This window comes from Hemitrygon akajei, chromosome 1, assembly GCF_048418815.1.
Source record: "Hemitrygon akajei chromosome 1, sHemAka1.3, whole genome shotgun sequence".
Taxonomy (NCBI): domain Eukaryota; kingdom Metazoa; phylum Chordata; class Chondrichthyes; order Myliobatiformes; family Dasyatidae; genus Hemitrygon; species Hemitrygon akajei.
The window spans coordinates 193,833,375-193,848,194 of record NC_133124.1 but is presented as its reverse complement, the minus strand read 5'-3'; the positions used below and the strand labels follow the sequence as shown (position 1 = coordinate 193,848,194).

At 42.1% G+C, this 14,820-nt stretch overlaps 1 protein-coding gene across 1 annotated transcript in view; it reads right to left on the bottom strand.

The window, feature by feature from the left end:
* Window positions 1-14,447, bottom strand: part of LOC140728413 (scavenger receptor cysteine-rich domain-containing protein DMBT1-like) — a 105,938-nt gene extending 91,491 nt beyond the window's left edge. The window contains exons 1-3 of the mRNA XM_073047159.1: window positions 14,399-14,447; window positions 9,164-9,313; window positions 3,293-3,574 (exon numbers count right to left, since the gene is read on the bottom strand). Coding sequence (XP_072903260.1) covers window positions 3,293-3,574; window positions 9,164-9,313; window positions 14,399-14,447 — 481 coding nt within the window. The remainder of the gene's footprint in view (window positions 1-3,292; window positions 3,575-9,163; window positions 9,314-14,398) is intronic.
* Window positions 14,448-14,820: the final 373 nt, after the last annotated feature.

The window sequence follows — 14,820 nt, the reverse complement described above, 5'->3', positions numbered from 1 at the left end:
GTGGAGAAAGAAACTCCGAAAATGTATCATTACAGCCTACAACACCAGCAGGATGAACAAGAGCAAAACGACAGTGTGGGAGTAGATTGTAAGGGCTTCTGAGTCTTTTTCCCCATCTCAGGTACAGAGGGACAGGTTTTTGGCTCAGCGGCCCAGGGTAACAGGGAGAGAATACTTTGAGGTCTTGGTGCAGAAAATTATAGTTTAACCCGAAATTTGGGAATAAGTGCTTGAGTTTATTGGGGTTTTTGTGTGCAGACTCTTTGTCTTTTCTCTGTGTGAGACCCGCTGGGTCTCAAAGGGGGGATATATTGGAGTATAAAAGTTGAAATTGTTTGCTGTGTAAACAAAACTATGTAGTCAGCTTTGAAACTTGCTATTTGCTATGCATGTACCCAATTTAGTAGGAGAATGAGATCTTAAGAATGTAGAAGACAATGGTGTGTTAATGAGAGGTAGCTAAAAGATGTAGATTAGAACATGATTAAGTCAATGGGTAGAAACAATAGTGGCAGGATGTACGTGTGATACGCAACTATAGACTGATTGCATATGCTAATGCAACTGGACCAGGAGATTGCTATAAAGAATGCTGTGTCCGGGGATCGGTGGGCAATCAGCGACTAGCTCAATGACTGTCTCAGCTTTGATTTGCAAATTAAAGTTTAACCCTTCTTGAAGAATCTTCTGCATCTCCTGGTCATTTGTGGGGCACAAGAAACCACGACATCTGCAGGTTCTGTGTTTCCTCAACACTACCCGCACCTCCACCTATCTTTATATAATCGGCAACTTTACCGATAAAACCATAATTCTGTAGTCCAAATCATTGACATACATCGTGAAAAGCAGCAGTCCCAACTCCAACCCCAATGGAACTACGCTGGTAACCAGCAGCCAGCCAGAGTAGGATCGCTTTTTTTCCACTCTCTGCTTTCTGCCGACCAGCCAATGCTCCACCCAAGGAAGTAACTTCCCTGTAATTCAATCTTTCTAAGCAGCCTCACGTGTGGCAACTTGTCAAATCGTCATTAGCATCTTCAGGTGCCATTCCCCATTTGAGCTTTGACTGTCATGGCCTACAAACTCCTGTTTCGAGTCAAACGAATCAATTCATTGGAATTCATTTCCAGATCTCTGGTTGCTGTCTCCTTCCCCATTTGTCTTTGTCTTCCTCTTGTTTTCTTCCCTTCAATCTTTCACATAATTGCCGTGCATTCTAACTCCTCTTTCCTAATCACATGCCCAATGAAGTTACATTACGTTTTCATGATCTCATTCATTATTTCTCTTTTTGTGTTTGCTCTGTTCATGACATCCTCGTTAGATATTCGTTTCATCCATGACATTCTTTGCATCCTCCTCAAAACCACATCTCTGCTGCTTCAATTCGTTTCCTCATGTTACTAGATATTGTCCAATATTCTGAGGCATATAAATTAACTGGATAACCGTAATATTTCTGTACTGTGAGGCGGGTCGGCATGCCTAGTTTAGTATTGGTCAGAAAACTCTTCATTCTTGTAAAGGTGTCTTTTGCCATCCATATTCATCTTTTGATGTCCATGTCGCACCTGCCACCTGATGTCACCCAGCTTCCGAAGTAGCATAATTCCTGTATGTGTTTATGTCTTCCCCGTTTATTCTCAGCCTGCGAATAGGATTCTCCTTCTTTTTGGATATCAACATACATTCTGTCTTTTTGCAATTGACAGACAGACCCATTTTTGCATTTTCTGCAACAATTATATCAATTAGGTTTTGTGGTTCTTCCTCCATACTTGCAATTAACACAGTGTCATCTGCATATCTGAAATTATTAATGTTTTCGCCGCCAACTTTTAATCCCAAGATGTCTCTTTATTTTATAATACTGTTTCACTGCACACATCAAGTAAATCCGGGGAGAGAACACACCTTTGTCTAATGCATCTCTAGATTTTCGTAAATTGACTCACTTCTCTATCTATTCTTACAGCAGCAGCTTGTTCCCAGAACCGAGATCTTCTGAAAATCCAAGTACTCCACATCTACTGCAGCTTCTTTGCATACCCTGCTTGTAATTTCCTCAGAAAATTAATTAGGTTAGTCAGTCAGGCTCTCGGTAATGAGGAGTCTGATGCCTTCGGAGAAGAAACTGTTACATAGTCTGGTCGTGAGAGCTGGAATGCTTCAGTGCCTGTTGCCAGATGACAGGAGGGAGAAGAATTTGTAGGATGGGCGCGTGGGGTCCTTCATAATGTTGTTTGCTTTGCGGAAGCAGTGTGTGATGTAAATGTCCGTAATGGTGGGAAGAGAGACCCCGATGATCTCCTCAGCTGACCTCACTATCAGCTGCAGGGTCTTGCGATTGTTTTGTTCACATTCAGAGTCAGGTTGTTGGGTCTACACCAGTCCATTAGCCCTGCACTTCCTCTCTGTATGCTGACTCATCGTTCTTGCTAATGAGACCCACCACGGTCGTGTCATCGGCGAACTGGATGATGCGATTCGAACTGTGTGTTGCAGCACAGTCGTGGGTCAGCAGAGTGAACAGCAGTGTACTGAGCACACAGCCCTGCGAGGTCCCCGTCCTCAGTGTGATGGTGTTGGAGATGCTGCTTCCAATCCAGACTGACTGAGGTCTCCCAGTTAGGAAGTATAGGATCCAGATCCAGATGCAGAGGGAGGTGTACAGGCCCAGTAGGCTCAGCTTTCCAATCAGTTTTAGAGGAATGATTGTGTTGAATGCTGAACTGAAGTCTATGAACAACATTCGAACGTACCTGTCTTTTTTGTGCAGGTGGGTTAGGGCCAGGTGGAGGGTGATGGCAATGGTGTTGTCTACGATCCAAGGAATAAAGTCTTAACCTTTTCAGTCTTTCCCTGTATTCTTAAAACTTAACAGTGAGCCCACATTTACCACGTCAGATGGCAGCTCGTTCCACACTCCTACCACACTAATGTTCCCCCTAAACCTTTCCTCTTTCACACTAAACCCATGTCCTCTCGTATTTATCTCTCCTATTCTATGTGGAAAGAGCCTATTCACATTTACTCTGTCTATACCCCTCACAATTTTGTAAACCTTTATCAAATAAAAAAATCAAATATAAAAACCCTCATTCTTCTACGATCCAAGGAATAAAGTCCTAACCTTTTCAGTCTTTCCCTGTAACTCAACTCCTGAAGACCCGGCAACATCCTAGTAAATCTCCTCTGCACTCTTTCAATCTTACTGATATCCTGCCGATAGTTAGGTTACCAGTACTAAACACAATAATCCAAGGGGGGAAAAATGTCTGATTTTTACCTGAGCAGATGATACCAGCATCCGCGATGTGTGGAAGCAAATAATGGTCCCAAGGTGCAGATCTACACTCCTGCAGAGCTGCTTCGCTGTCGTGGCACTCTACTTCCCCAGTCACAACAGGTCCGGAACCTCCGCCAAAGTGTGTGTAAGGCGGGGCATCCAGCGCTTCGCTGCAGTTCACAACCCGGCACACCACCACAGTCCCCCAGATTCCCATGTAGTAAACATCCAGTCTTCCGGCGCATCGACTGCTTCCACTCATCAACCTCAACTTCACGCTTTCTGAAAAATATGAGTAAGTGAAAGATCAGTCTTTAACATTAGATAAAGCTGGCAGTTAGTCTGTCCGCAGACGGCCCAACCACCCCAACCATTTGGACTCTGCAGATGTTGTGTGTTCATCCGGAGAACCGGAAGTCATCCGGTCGTTACGGGAAACAAGGTAGCTCCCAGAAATAAAAAAAAAACAGTAGAGCTGCTGGTTCGTTTACACTTTTCGGGGAACGAGGAGACAGTGTTTGGACTGCTCGGGTCAATGTCCCATTGCAATCAGCCCTCATCATTTCAGGGATAAAAGCTAAACTTGGTTGGACGTGGGGAGACACTCCTGGAACTGGAGGTCAATAGAAAAAGAGTCCAAATTAGTCTTAACGTGATTTCAATCACATCTCTCAAAGATAGAATAAACTGTAGGAACACACACAAAATGCTGATGGAACGCAGCAGGCCAGGCAGCATCAATAGGAAGAAGTACAGTCGACGTTTCGGGCCGAGACCCTTCATTAGGACTAACTGAAAGAAGAGATAGTATGAGATTTGAAAGTGGGAGTGGCAGAGGGAGATCCAAAATAATTGGAGAAGATAGGAGGGGGAGGGGATGAAGTAAGAGCTGGAAAGTTGATTGGCAACACAAACACGAGAAAATCTGCAGATGCTGGAAATTCAAGCAACACAACGAGTTTGCGTTTTTAATAAACTGTACGAACTCCTATAAGTTTTGGGACAATGTCAGTGGCGTTATTTCTCTGCCGAATACCTGCTGTGAGTTTGCAGATTTCCACTCCATGTGAAATCAGCAGTCACCTCTCAGTTCAATCTTCAGTGACAATCAAACCCAACCCCACGCGAAATGAAAATAATGCAAGATTACCTGACAGGTCCAGTGGACAAACCCCTCATCGCCCTAAAACAAGAAATGCATAATTAGATTTAGTTCTGGACAGCGTGTTGGACGTGGAAGCAGAACTGTTCATCAGAAGCCATGAAACTTAGGAAACTATCAGCGGGAAATATGTTAATAATAATGTGAGACTGCCTATAGTGGGCTTTTACAAAAGAGTGGTTTCACTTTCTCAACTATTTATTGTTAATTACACTATAATAACGAGCAGGTAGCTGCTAATTCACATTGTGTTCTTGCATTGAAAATTATTTTCAGTCTACTGACATCTGGACACATGCTCTCATTGTAAGGTTAGATGTCACATCTGTTAAGTTCTCCTCCATAACACATGTGGATTGCCGAAGGTAGGTGCGCCTCTACGAGTGTAAGACAAATGAAACACAAAAAAGTAGTTTTTTTTTAGTCCTAGTTTTTTTTTAGGACCACGGTGATTACCCTAGCCTATTTGTCCTCAAATTAGGACAAGTTCTCTGGCTTACCACGAAAACTCATCATAGAAATAGGCCCTTCAGCCAATGTGGTCCATGCCGACGCAGTGTTCTGACTTGTCCCATCTACCAGCTCCCGTATCATAGCCCTTCGTAGCACTCCTACCGATGTGCCTATACAAACATCTTTTAAACATTGCAATTGAAACGGCAACTACCACTTCAGCCTGCAGCTCCCTCCATGATCGCGCCACCATCTGAGTGTAAAAGTCTCCCTCATATTCCCCATAATATTTCATCTTTTACACAACCTATGACTTTTATTTCTTAAGTTATCTAACAGAAGGGAAACAAAAACTGCATGAATTTACCCTTTCTATAACCTGCATAATTGTGTATATCTCTATAAGCTCTTCCTGGTATACGCTCCAGGGAATAAACTGCTCCTCTATTCAATCTTTCTCTTTCACTCAAGGTCTCCAGCCCTGGCAAAGTCCTTGTAATTGTTCTCTGCACTCCTTCAAGCTTATTCATCTCTTTCCAGTAAATAAGTGCCCAGTACTGCAACCAATATTCCCAACTCAGCCTCACCAAGCAAGGCCTTAATACATCTTTGAAGTAACATCCCAAATCCTGTACTCAAAGCTCTGATTTATGATGGTCAATGTGCCACAAGATTTCTTTACTATCCTATCTACCTGTGATGTCACATTCGGGGAAGTATGAATCTGTATTCCCATATTCCTTTGCTTTACCGCATACCTCAGTCCGATCGTTTGAGGAGTAATTCTTACCCCAGTTTATTATGCTGAAATGCAACACCTCACACTTGTTTGCATTAAGCTCCAATTGTCATTTTTCAGCCCATTGACCCAGCTTGTCCAGATCACTCTGCAAGACTTCTTAGCCTTCGTTGCTGTCCAGTAGGCCCCAATCTTGATGCTATCAACAACTTTGCTGATCCATTTTACCACTAAAACATCGGACCCAGTGTTGATCCTTGCAGCACGTCACTAGTCAGAAGGTACTGGTCAGAGGTTGCTAGCCCTGGGTATTGGTTGTGGTGCCAAGGTAATTATTTATTCCAGACGAAAGGTGCTTTATGCAATCTATGCTAATGCATCAGCCCAGTCCTCCGCTCTTCCCATGCATTGCTTGTGTTCATGATAATTTTGTCTTCAAAAGTAAAAACAATATTAAATGATCACTTTGACATATACAGTCATCTTAATACTCTTTTTTACTGTAACTCATTTATATCTGGTTATTTGAATGACCAGAAGAGATTAACTACGTTAGATCAAGATAACACTTCACTTTCCCAACATTGCCTACTGCATAAAAGGCACCCAGACTCTTCACCCTGACACTGCCTCCGATTATCATGTTTTCCTTTAGCTCCACTTAGGCAGGACAAAGATAACTCATATTTTATATGCATAATATGCTATGATATTCCAACATTTACAAATCGCTCCGTTCATACTTTTAGTTATCTGACAACAACAGATTATGAGTTGCCCCCAAGTCTGAGTGCTCGGACAACCTGCTCCCATGACAAAACAACTCACACATTGCCATTTTCTTGAATCCGATTTCTACAAACTGGGAAATGTTTGGTGATGTTCACAAACTTCAAGTGCACTGGTATACTTCGTGAACCCTTTTCACTCTATTGTTTCCGACTCATTGAATGTGGACAAGGAAGAGGTAATTAACATGATAAACATTTTGTCATATATCACTCAATGGAATATTTATAGGTCTAGTCCTTCAGTGGAATGACAATTATGCAGAATATTTTTGCTTGTTAATAATTCATAAAGATTCTTCAGGTGATTCCTAAAAGTTGTAGCATTATCATTTCAGTTCCCCATGTTGTTTAACTCTACGCTGTGTATAGTGGAAAATCGATTTTTAATTATTGTCTTACCTAACGATAAAAAAAAATTGAATCCCTCGGTCCCATATTGTCCAGAAGAACAAGATCATTATCTTCATTACTCTATTTCCCATCAGTCTGCACATCTTATATCTCACGAACAAACTGTCCTTTGGCGGCATTGACAATTGCACTAAGGAAATATGATTGGTAGCCAATTAACCTACCAACCAAAAAGTGATTTGCCTGTGTGAGGAAACCAGAGCGCCATGACAAAGTGAACGTAGAAATTTCACATATTGTGCGCCATATTCCCGAGGAGTCATCAGATTGGGTTGAAGGGGAGAGAATTTGAAATAAGAGGCAATGGCACATTTTGCATGTGACAGCTCCAGAGGAGACATATTGCACATAATTAGGCACTGGGAAGGACCAATAAAAATAAGTTAGGTTTAGAGGCCGTTGAGTGACTGGGCCAGTGCTGAAGTGAAGAGTTGAGGCTTTGGCTTATTGGGGCTTTGGCATAGGCCATGTGTTTTTTTTTCAATTTTTTCATTGCTTTTTATTGCACAATCGGAACAGTGGGGTGCCAGACACGATACTAAAATGTTTCCCTTATGGAATGTAGAAAGGAGGAAAGACATCCAGTGTCCGTGGCGACTACAACTGCAAGACTTCATCCAGCTGCAGTTTCTGAAGGACAGTGTTTAAGAATTGTAGGAGAAACCGAATGAACTCCGGTCATTCCAAAAGATGAGAGGTTTATAGACGGGGCATGCAGAGAGGTAGTAACAGGATGAGGGTGGAGTTGGCTAATGCGGATTGGAAGCACAGGCCTATTTGGTAAGTCATTTGAGGAACAGTGGAATACTTTCAAAGAGATTTTACACAGTGCTCAACAAAAGTATATTCCAGTCAAAGGTAAGTACAGTAAGTGTGGGGAGAGCCAGCCTTGGATAACTAAGGAAATAAACATAGTATCAAATTCAAATTTCATGTGTACAAAGTCGCAAAGAGTATGGGAGACTGGATGATTGGGAAAACTTTAAAATGCTGCAAAGAACAACTGAACAAGAAATAGGGAGAGTATGAAAGTAAACTAGCACAAAATATTTTTTAAAAACAGATAGAATTTTTTTATAAATATATAATGCAGAAGAGGATGGCGAAAGTCAACGTAGGTCCCTTGGAAGACGAAAAGGGAAAATTGATATTGGGTGATAAGGAAACGTCTGAGGCATTGAACGACTATTTTGTGTCGATCTTCAATGTGGAGGACACGTCTAATATGCCAAATAATTATGTTATGGACGAAATGGGAGGTGAGGACCTCGATAAAATCACTGTCACTAAAGAGATAGTGATGAGCAAACCAGAGGGTCTGAAGGTAGATAAGTCCCCTGGACCTGATGGGATGAATCCCAGAGTGCTGAGGGAATTGGCGGAGGTTATAATAGACGCAGTGGTAATCATTAACAAAGATTTTCCAGACTCTACCCTGGTCACTCGGATTGGAAGACAGTAAATGTCATGCCACTTTTTTTTAAAAAGGGTGTAGGCAAAACTATAGGCCTGTTAGCTTAACATCTGTAGTCGAGAAAATGCTTGAAGCTGTCATTAAGCAAGAAATAGCGAGACATTCAGAAAGGAGAGTTTCCATTAGACAGTAACAGCAGGAATTCAGAAAGGGTAGTCCTGTTTGACAAACTTACTGGAGTACTTTGAGGACATAATATGTTCAGTGGATAGAGGGGAGCAGGTGGTTGTCGTATACTTGGATTTCCAGAAGGCGTTCGATAAGGTACCGCTCAAGAGACTTATAAATAAGATACGGATGCATGGAGTTGGAGGGAGCGTATTGGCATGGATAGTAGATTGGCTTACCAATAGTTGGCAGAGAGTTCATATAAATGGGTGTTTCTCCGGTTGGCAGTCAGTGATGAGTGGGGTGCCGCTGGGATCAGTGCAGGGCCTGCAGCTGTTTGCCATTTACACTGATGATTTGGAAGAGGGAACTGAGTGTAGCGTAGCAAAATTTGCTGATGACACTAAACTGAGTGGAAAAGCAAATTGTACGGTGGATGTGGAGAGTCTGCAGAGGGATATTGATAGGTGAGGTGAGTGCGCCAAGGTTTGACAAATGGAATTCAACGTTGGTAAATGCGAGATCATCCACTTAGGAGAGCACATTATGATTTAAATAGTGAAAGATTGCAGCATGCTGTTGTACAGAGGGACTTGGGAGTGCTAGTGTATGAATCGCAAAAGTTGGTTTGCAGGTACAACAGGTCATTAAGAAGGCAAACGGAATGTTGGCCTTCATTGCTAGAGGGATTGAATTCAAAACAGGGAGGTCATGCTGCAACTATATAGAGTACTGTTGAAACCGCACCTGCAGTTCTGGTTTCCATACTTGAGGAAGGATATACTGGCTTTGGAGGCAGTGTAGATGAGGTTCACCATGTTGATTCCAGCGATGAAGTGGGTTGACATATGAGGAGATATTGAGTCGGCTGGGAATGCACTCTCTAGAATTCAGAAGAATGAGAGGGATCTTATAGAAACATACAACATTTTGAAAGGGTAGAAGTAGGAAAGCTGTTTCCATTGGTAGGTGAGACTAGAACTAGGGGATATTGCCTCAAGATTCAGGGGAGCAGATTTAGGATGGAGATGAGGAGAAACTGTTTTTCCAAGAGAGTGGTGAATCTGTGGAATTCTCTGCCCAGAGAAGCAGTTGAGGCTAAATATATTTAAGATAAAGTTAGCTAGATTTTTTGTTAGTGGGGAAATTAAGGAGTATCAGGAAAAGGCATGTAGATGGAGCTGAGTTTACAGACAGACCAGCCATGATCTTATTGAATGGCAGGGCAGACTCGATGGGGTGGATGGCCTCATTATTCCGAGGTTTCGTTGATTTAGACGAGATAGGGCAGGGAGTAGATTAAAGGGGGGAACGATGGCATTCCTCATCAGGGAAAATGTCACGGCAGTGCTCAGACAGAACAGCCTGAATACCTCGTCTAGTGAGGTTGTATGGGTAGAACTGAGGAATATGAAAGTAATACCATCTTAATGGATTATAGATCCTATTAATGGGATTATAGATATGTTATAGATCACTGAACCATGAATTAAAGCAGTAAATTTGTACAGCGCTTACAGACTGTTTCAGGAAGCATAAGTTTGTGATCGTTGGTGATTTTAACTTTCCACATATTGATTGAAATACCCATATTGTAAAAGGGCTCGAAGGAATGAAATTGCCAAATGTGTTCAGAAAAGTTTCCTAAATGCGTACATAGAGGTACCAACGAGAGGGACTGCGTTACCAGATCACACATTAGGAAATGAGACAGGACAAGTGACAGGTGTTTGTGTAGGGCATTTCTTTGCATCTAATTATAAAAATACCATTAGGTTCAAAGTAATTATGAAAATGTTCTGGTCCTTGAGATGCTGTTTTAAATTGGAGAAAGGCCAACTTCCATGTTATGAAAAAGGATCTGATCAGTGTGGACTGGTAAAGGTGTCCTCGGTAAGAATGTGGTACGGATTCAAAAGAGAAAATTTGAAAATACATTTTGTATGTTTCTAACAGAATAAAAGGCAATGATAACAGTTTTTAGGGGTATTCAGGCCCTGGTTAAGATAAAGGAGATGCTGCAGGTAGAGGCAGACAGGAACAGATGAGGCGCTTGAGGAGTATAAGGAATGCAAGAGAGCAATTATGAAGGAAATCAGGAGGGCTAAAAGAAGGCATTATTTCATCTTTTTTTCTTGCAGTCAATGTGATGGAGATTCCTCAGGGCTTCCACAGATATATTCAGAGCAAACGGATAGCAATGGATAAAATGTGTTTATTACCCTAATGCGAGGAGCCAAAAGAGATGGCAGAGATCTTAAATGATTTTCTGCATCTGTAATTCCACAGGGGACGTTAACAGAGTTTATAGGTTTGAGGCAATGCAGCAGCAAGGCCATGGACCCTATACAATGTACAGAGGAGGAGTTATTGCTCTCTTGAGGCAAATTAGATTGGATAAATCCCAAGGTGTTCCACCAAAACATGTGGGAGGTTTGTGCAGAAACTGCAGGGATCTTAGCAGAGACATTTAAAAGATACTTAGCCAAGGGTGAGGTATTGCAGTATTTGAGGATAGCTAACGTTGTTCCATTGTTTAATAAAAGCTGTAGGAGTACACTGGTAAATCATAGGCCGGCGAGCCTCACATCAGTAGTGAGAAAGTTATTACAAGGTATACGATGAGGCAGAATATATAAGTATTTGGATATACAGTGATTGATTAGGGATAGTCAATATGAATTTGTGCGTGGTACATTGTCTCTAAATAATATTACTGATTTTTTTTTGATTATGTTATGAGGAAAGTCAATAAAGAGAAAGCAGTGGATGTTATCCACATTGAAATGTGGATAATGCATGGAAAGTTAGTCAAGATGGTTTAGTTGATTGGTGTTCAAGATGAGACAGCAAATTGAATTAGACATTGGATTTGCAGAAGATGCCAGAGTGAGGATGTACAGCAGATGATTGCCTCTCACACTGGAGGCTTGAGACTTGTTACATACCACAGCGATTGTTGCTGTGCAGTTTGGCGTTTGTAAACGATCTGGATGACAACATGGGAAAAGGGTTTAACAAAGCTGCAGGTGACACCAAGATTGGGAGTGTAGTGGGCAGCGAAGAAGACAATCAAAGCTTGCAGGAGGATCTGAACCAGCTGGGAAAAGTAGTCTGACAAAGGCAGATGGAATTTAATGCATATGGGGGTGAGGTGATGCACTTTAGGATGGCCAACCAGGTTAGTTATTACATGGCGAGCGATGGCGCACAAAGGACCACTGTATTAGAGAGTGATCTGGTTACACAATCTATAGTCCTGTAAAAGTTTTGTCATGGGTAGATAGGGTCATAATTTAAGCCTTTGGCCTTCATACACCAATGTATTGAGTACGGGAGTTGGAATGTTATGTTGAAATTTTGTAAAATCTTGGTGAATCTCAATTTGGAATATTGTGTAGATTTGGATATTTGACTACAGGAAAGATTAAATATGTTGAAGGAGTGCAGAGAAAACAAAACTAACTTGGATGTTGCCGTGACTTAACAACATGAGTAATAGGGAAAGGCTGAATAGGTTAGGACTTTATCCCCTGGAACATAGAAGATTGAGCGGATATTTGATAGAAGTATACAAAATGATAAGGAGTTCAGAAAGGTAAACGCATGTAGGATTTTTCTATTGAGGGTATGGAGTAACGGCGAGCGTGTGAAACGATCTACCTGTGCAGGTGGTGGATGCAGGATTGTTTTCAACATTTTAAAGAAATTTAGATAGCTACATAGATGGGAGGGGTACAGAGGGCTATGCTGCAGGTATAGGTTGATGAGAATAGGCAGATCAGTGGTGAGACACAGAGTAGGTTGGCTGAAGGGCCTTTTTCATTGTTACAATGTACTCCAACAATTACTCTATGACCCTGCGACCTCATGAGCCGTTCGAATCAAACCACATCTCGGTAATTGGACCACCAGAGCAATACCATAATTGCCCATAGGATATACCTAGAATGTTTAGTACCTCATACAGCCGATGCATTTGGTAACTAGTGATCTCGGTTTATCGTACCCCCTGAAGCTGCCTCTGTAGATTTTGAATATTTCCTTTGTGACAGTCTAGCTTTGCACAGTTCTGAAAGACGAGTTTTATGATAAGTTCAATGGACACTGTAAAGTATCGCTTTACAGTACATTCCACGGCTGTAGATTGAGAAAGTAGGAACTTTAAAGCAGGATTAACTTATAAAGGTGTTGCTGCTGATCGGTGCAGACTCGTTGAGTGGACGGGGATCCTTGCATGATCATTGTTTGCACGACACTATAACTCTATTTTTGAGCGGTGAATTTAAGTTATCTTCATTTGCAATGGGAGATGACACGCAACAAAATGCTGCAATTTAAAATCCCGCAGGAGTTCGTATTTGTAAATGTTTAAATGTTTTAAATATATTGCTAATTACACAATATCAATTAATTTTGAATTTACTAGTGTTACGTATCCCGTAACTGGATCACTTACCAGCAAAGACAGAGCGGTCCGTTGAAGTCTGATGGCACTATCTTTTAGAAGTTTTTATTTATAAAGAGGCACAAAAGTAAGGTTAATACAAACATTCAGATAGCATACGTCGTCAATACTCAATCTAAAGCGCAGGTATAGTAATAATCAATAAGAAATAAGCTTGATCGTTGTCTAGGGGTAATATTTTGTCCGATGAAAATATAAAAGTCCCTCGAGGTCACTGCAGTTCCACCAGCTGCAGTTTTTTGGGTGTCGTGGTGGTGCACTTTGTTGGAGAGAGAGAGATAGGTATAGAATGGAACAGTTACCCAGCGGGTTTTCCAACCTTTATGAGTTAGATCCGTCGGAGTCTCGTTGGGGTGTGGCCGTTCACTTGTGGCCTCCCGTAGCTAAAGCCGTTCTTCCGTGGTGAGGTCGCCAATCCCAGGCAAGGAAAGGACGCACACGAGCCCCCCACCGGCTGTCGCTATTAAACGCTGTCACAGGACTTCTAGCGTGTCTTCTGGTGCGTCTGGGGGGCCGTCTTTACAACCCCTCTTTTATCTGAACTCACGGGGTCTCAGGTGCCAATCAGGTTGGGATGATGCAATCTCTCTCCGTCTCTCCACCAACGTTGCCCTGAGGGTATACACGTAGTACAGTTCCTAATTCACAAAGGTGTCTCCAAGAGACAATGACCACAGTCGCCAGCTTTTGCCTCGCCGTGAAACGAGGGACACCGCACGTATCTTTCTCTTCTCTTGGGTCATTGACCCCCCTTCACTAGGGCTCTTGCGATTCTCACAAAGGAGGGGGCTTGGATCATAACACTAGTATAAGGGGTATCTTCTTTATGTTACTGCGTATGTTAATCAAAATGGCTTTGTTTGGTTAAAAGTAAGAATGCTTTTTTGTTATGCTAACTGGTGAGAGGGTGTTTTCTCTCGAAGCTTGTTTGGGTTGTGATTGCTGATAATAGGTATTGTATTCTTTTGTTAACCAATTGGGATAAATGTTATTTTCTCTCTTCTGGATCAGGGCTTTTGGGGAGTCGGCGCCAGGGGGTAAGAGAGAGAGGACGCGATGCTGTAAGCTGGGCGACAGAACGGACCCCGAGTGGAGGTCCGAGGCCAGGGTTTTCGCAGAGGAGATGAGACGATGACAGGCATGCCAGGGGTACTTGGTTGTTCACTTTGGCTGGTCCTGAGCTACGAGTCGCGGAGGTCTGAGGGGATCGAATGGTGGCCGGAAGACTTCGTTAATTGAGCAGCAACGGTTGTGCACGAAGTTGTTTGGACTTTGATAAGTTTGGCACCTATTTCTTTTCCTTTTATATTGTATCTCTATTAAATACATAGTTCCAGTAAGATCTATAAGGAGTAATCATTTAATCGCATATCGTATACTGTCTGTTATTTGGCGTGTTGGGGACATCACACAGCATCCACACAAGGTGATTACCCAGTATGGCGGGGCCAAATGCTGCTCCCCCTAGACGGAAGCGAGCTGAACGAGCCTGAGGCTTACCAGGGGGTGACACATAGATGATAACAATGCGAAAATGATGAACAATCATTGTAGCGTCAATTATTGTTAGTTAGCATCGAATTTCTAGTAATGACTTACAGATGAAATTACCATGATGTTGTATTCTGATTTGCATTAGTATCCTAAAGTAGAAATATACCTGGTCAAAGCTTTATGGTGTGTCAGTCCCTATTCCTCGGAGTGAAACGTTTGTGAAACAAATCTATAATGAAAATCTTATTAGCGCCATACTTCTGTTTTAAAGGATGGAGCTAACGACAGAAGTATTCCACAAAGTGGCTTAAAGTTGAGATGTATTTTATTCGCATTCTTTCCAGAAATGTTGAACAGTCAACTTAAGGTTAACTCAATTTCCTGGTTCGTTGATGATGACGGAGAGTTCCCGTTATTTGACAGTCAAA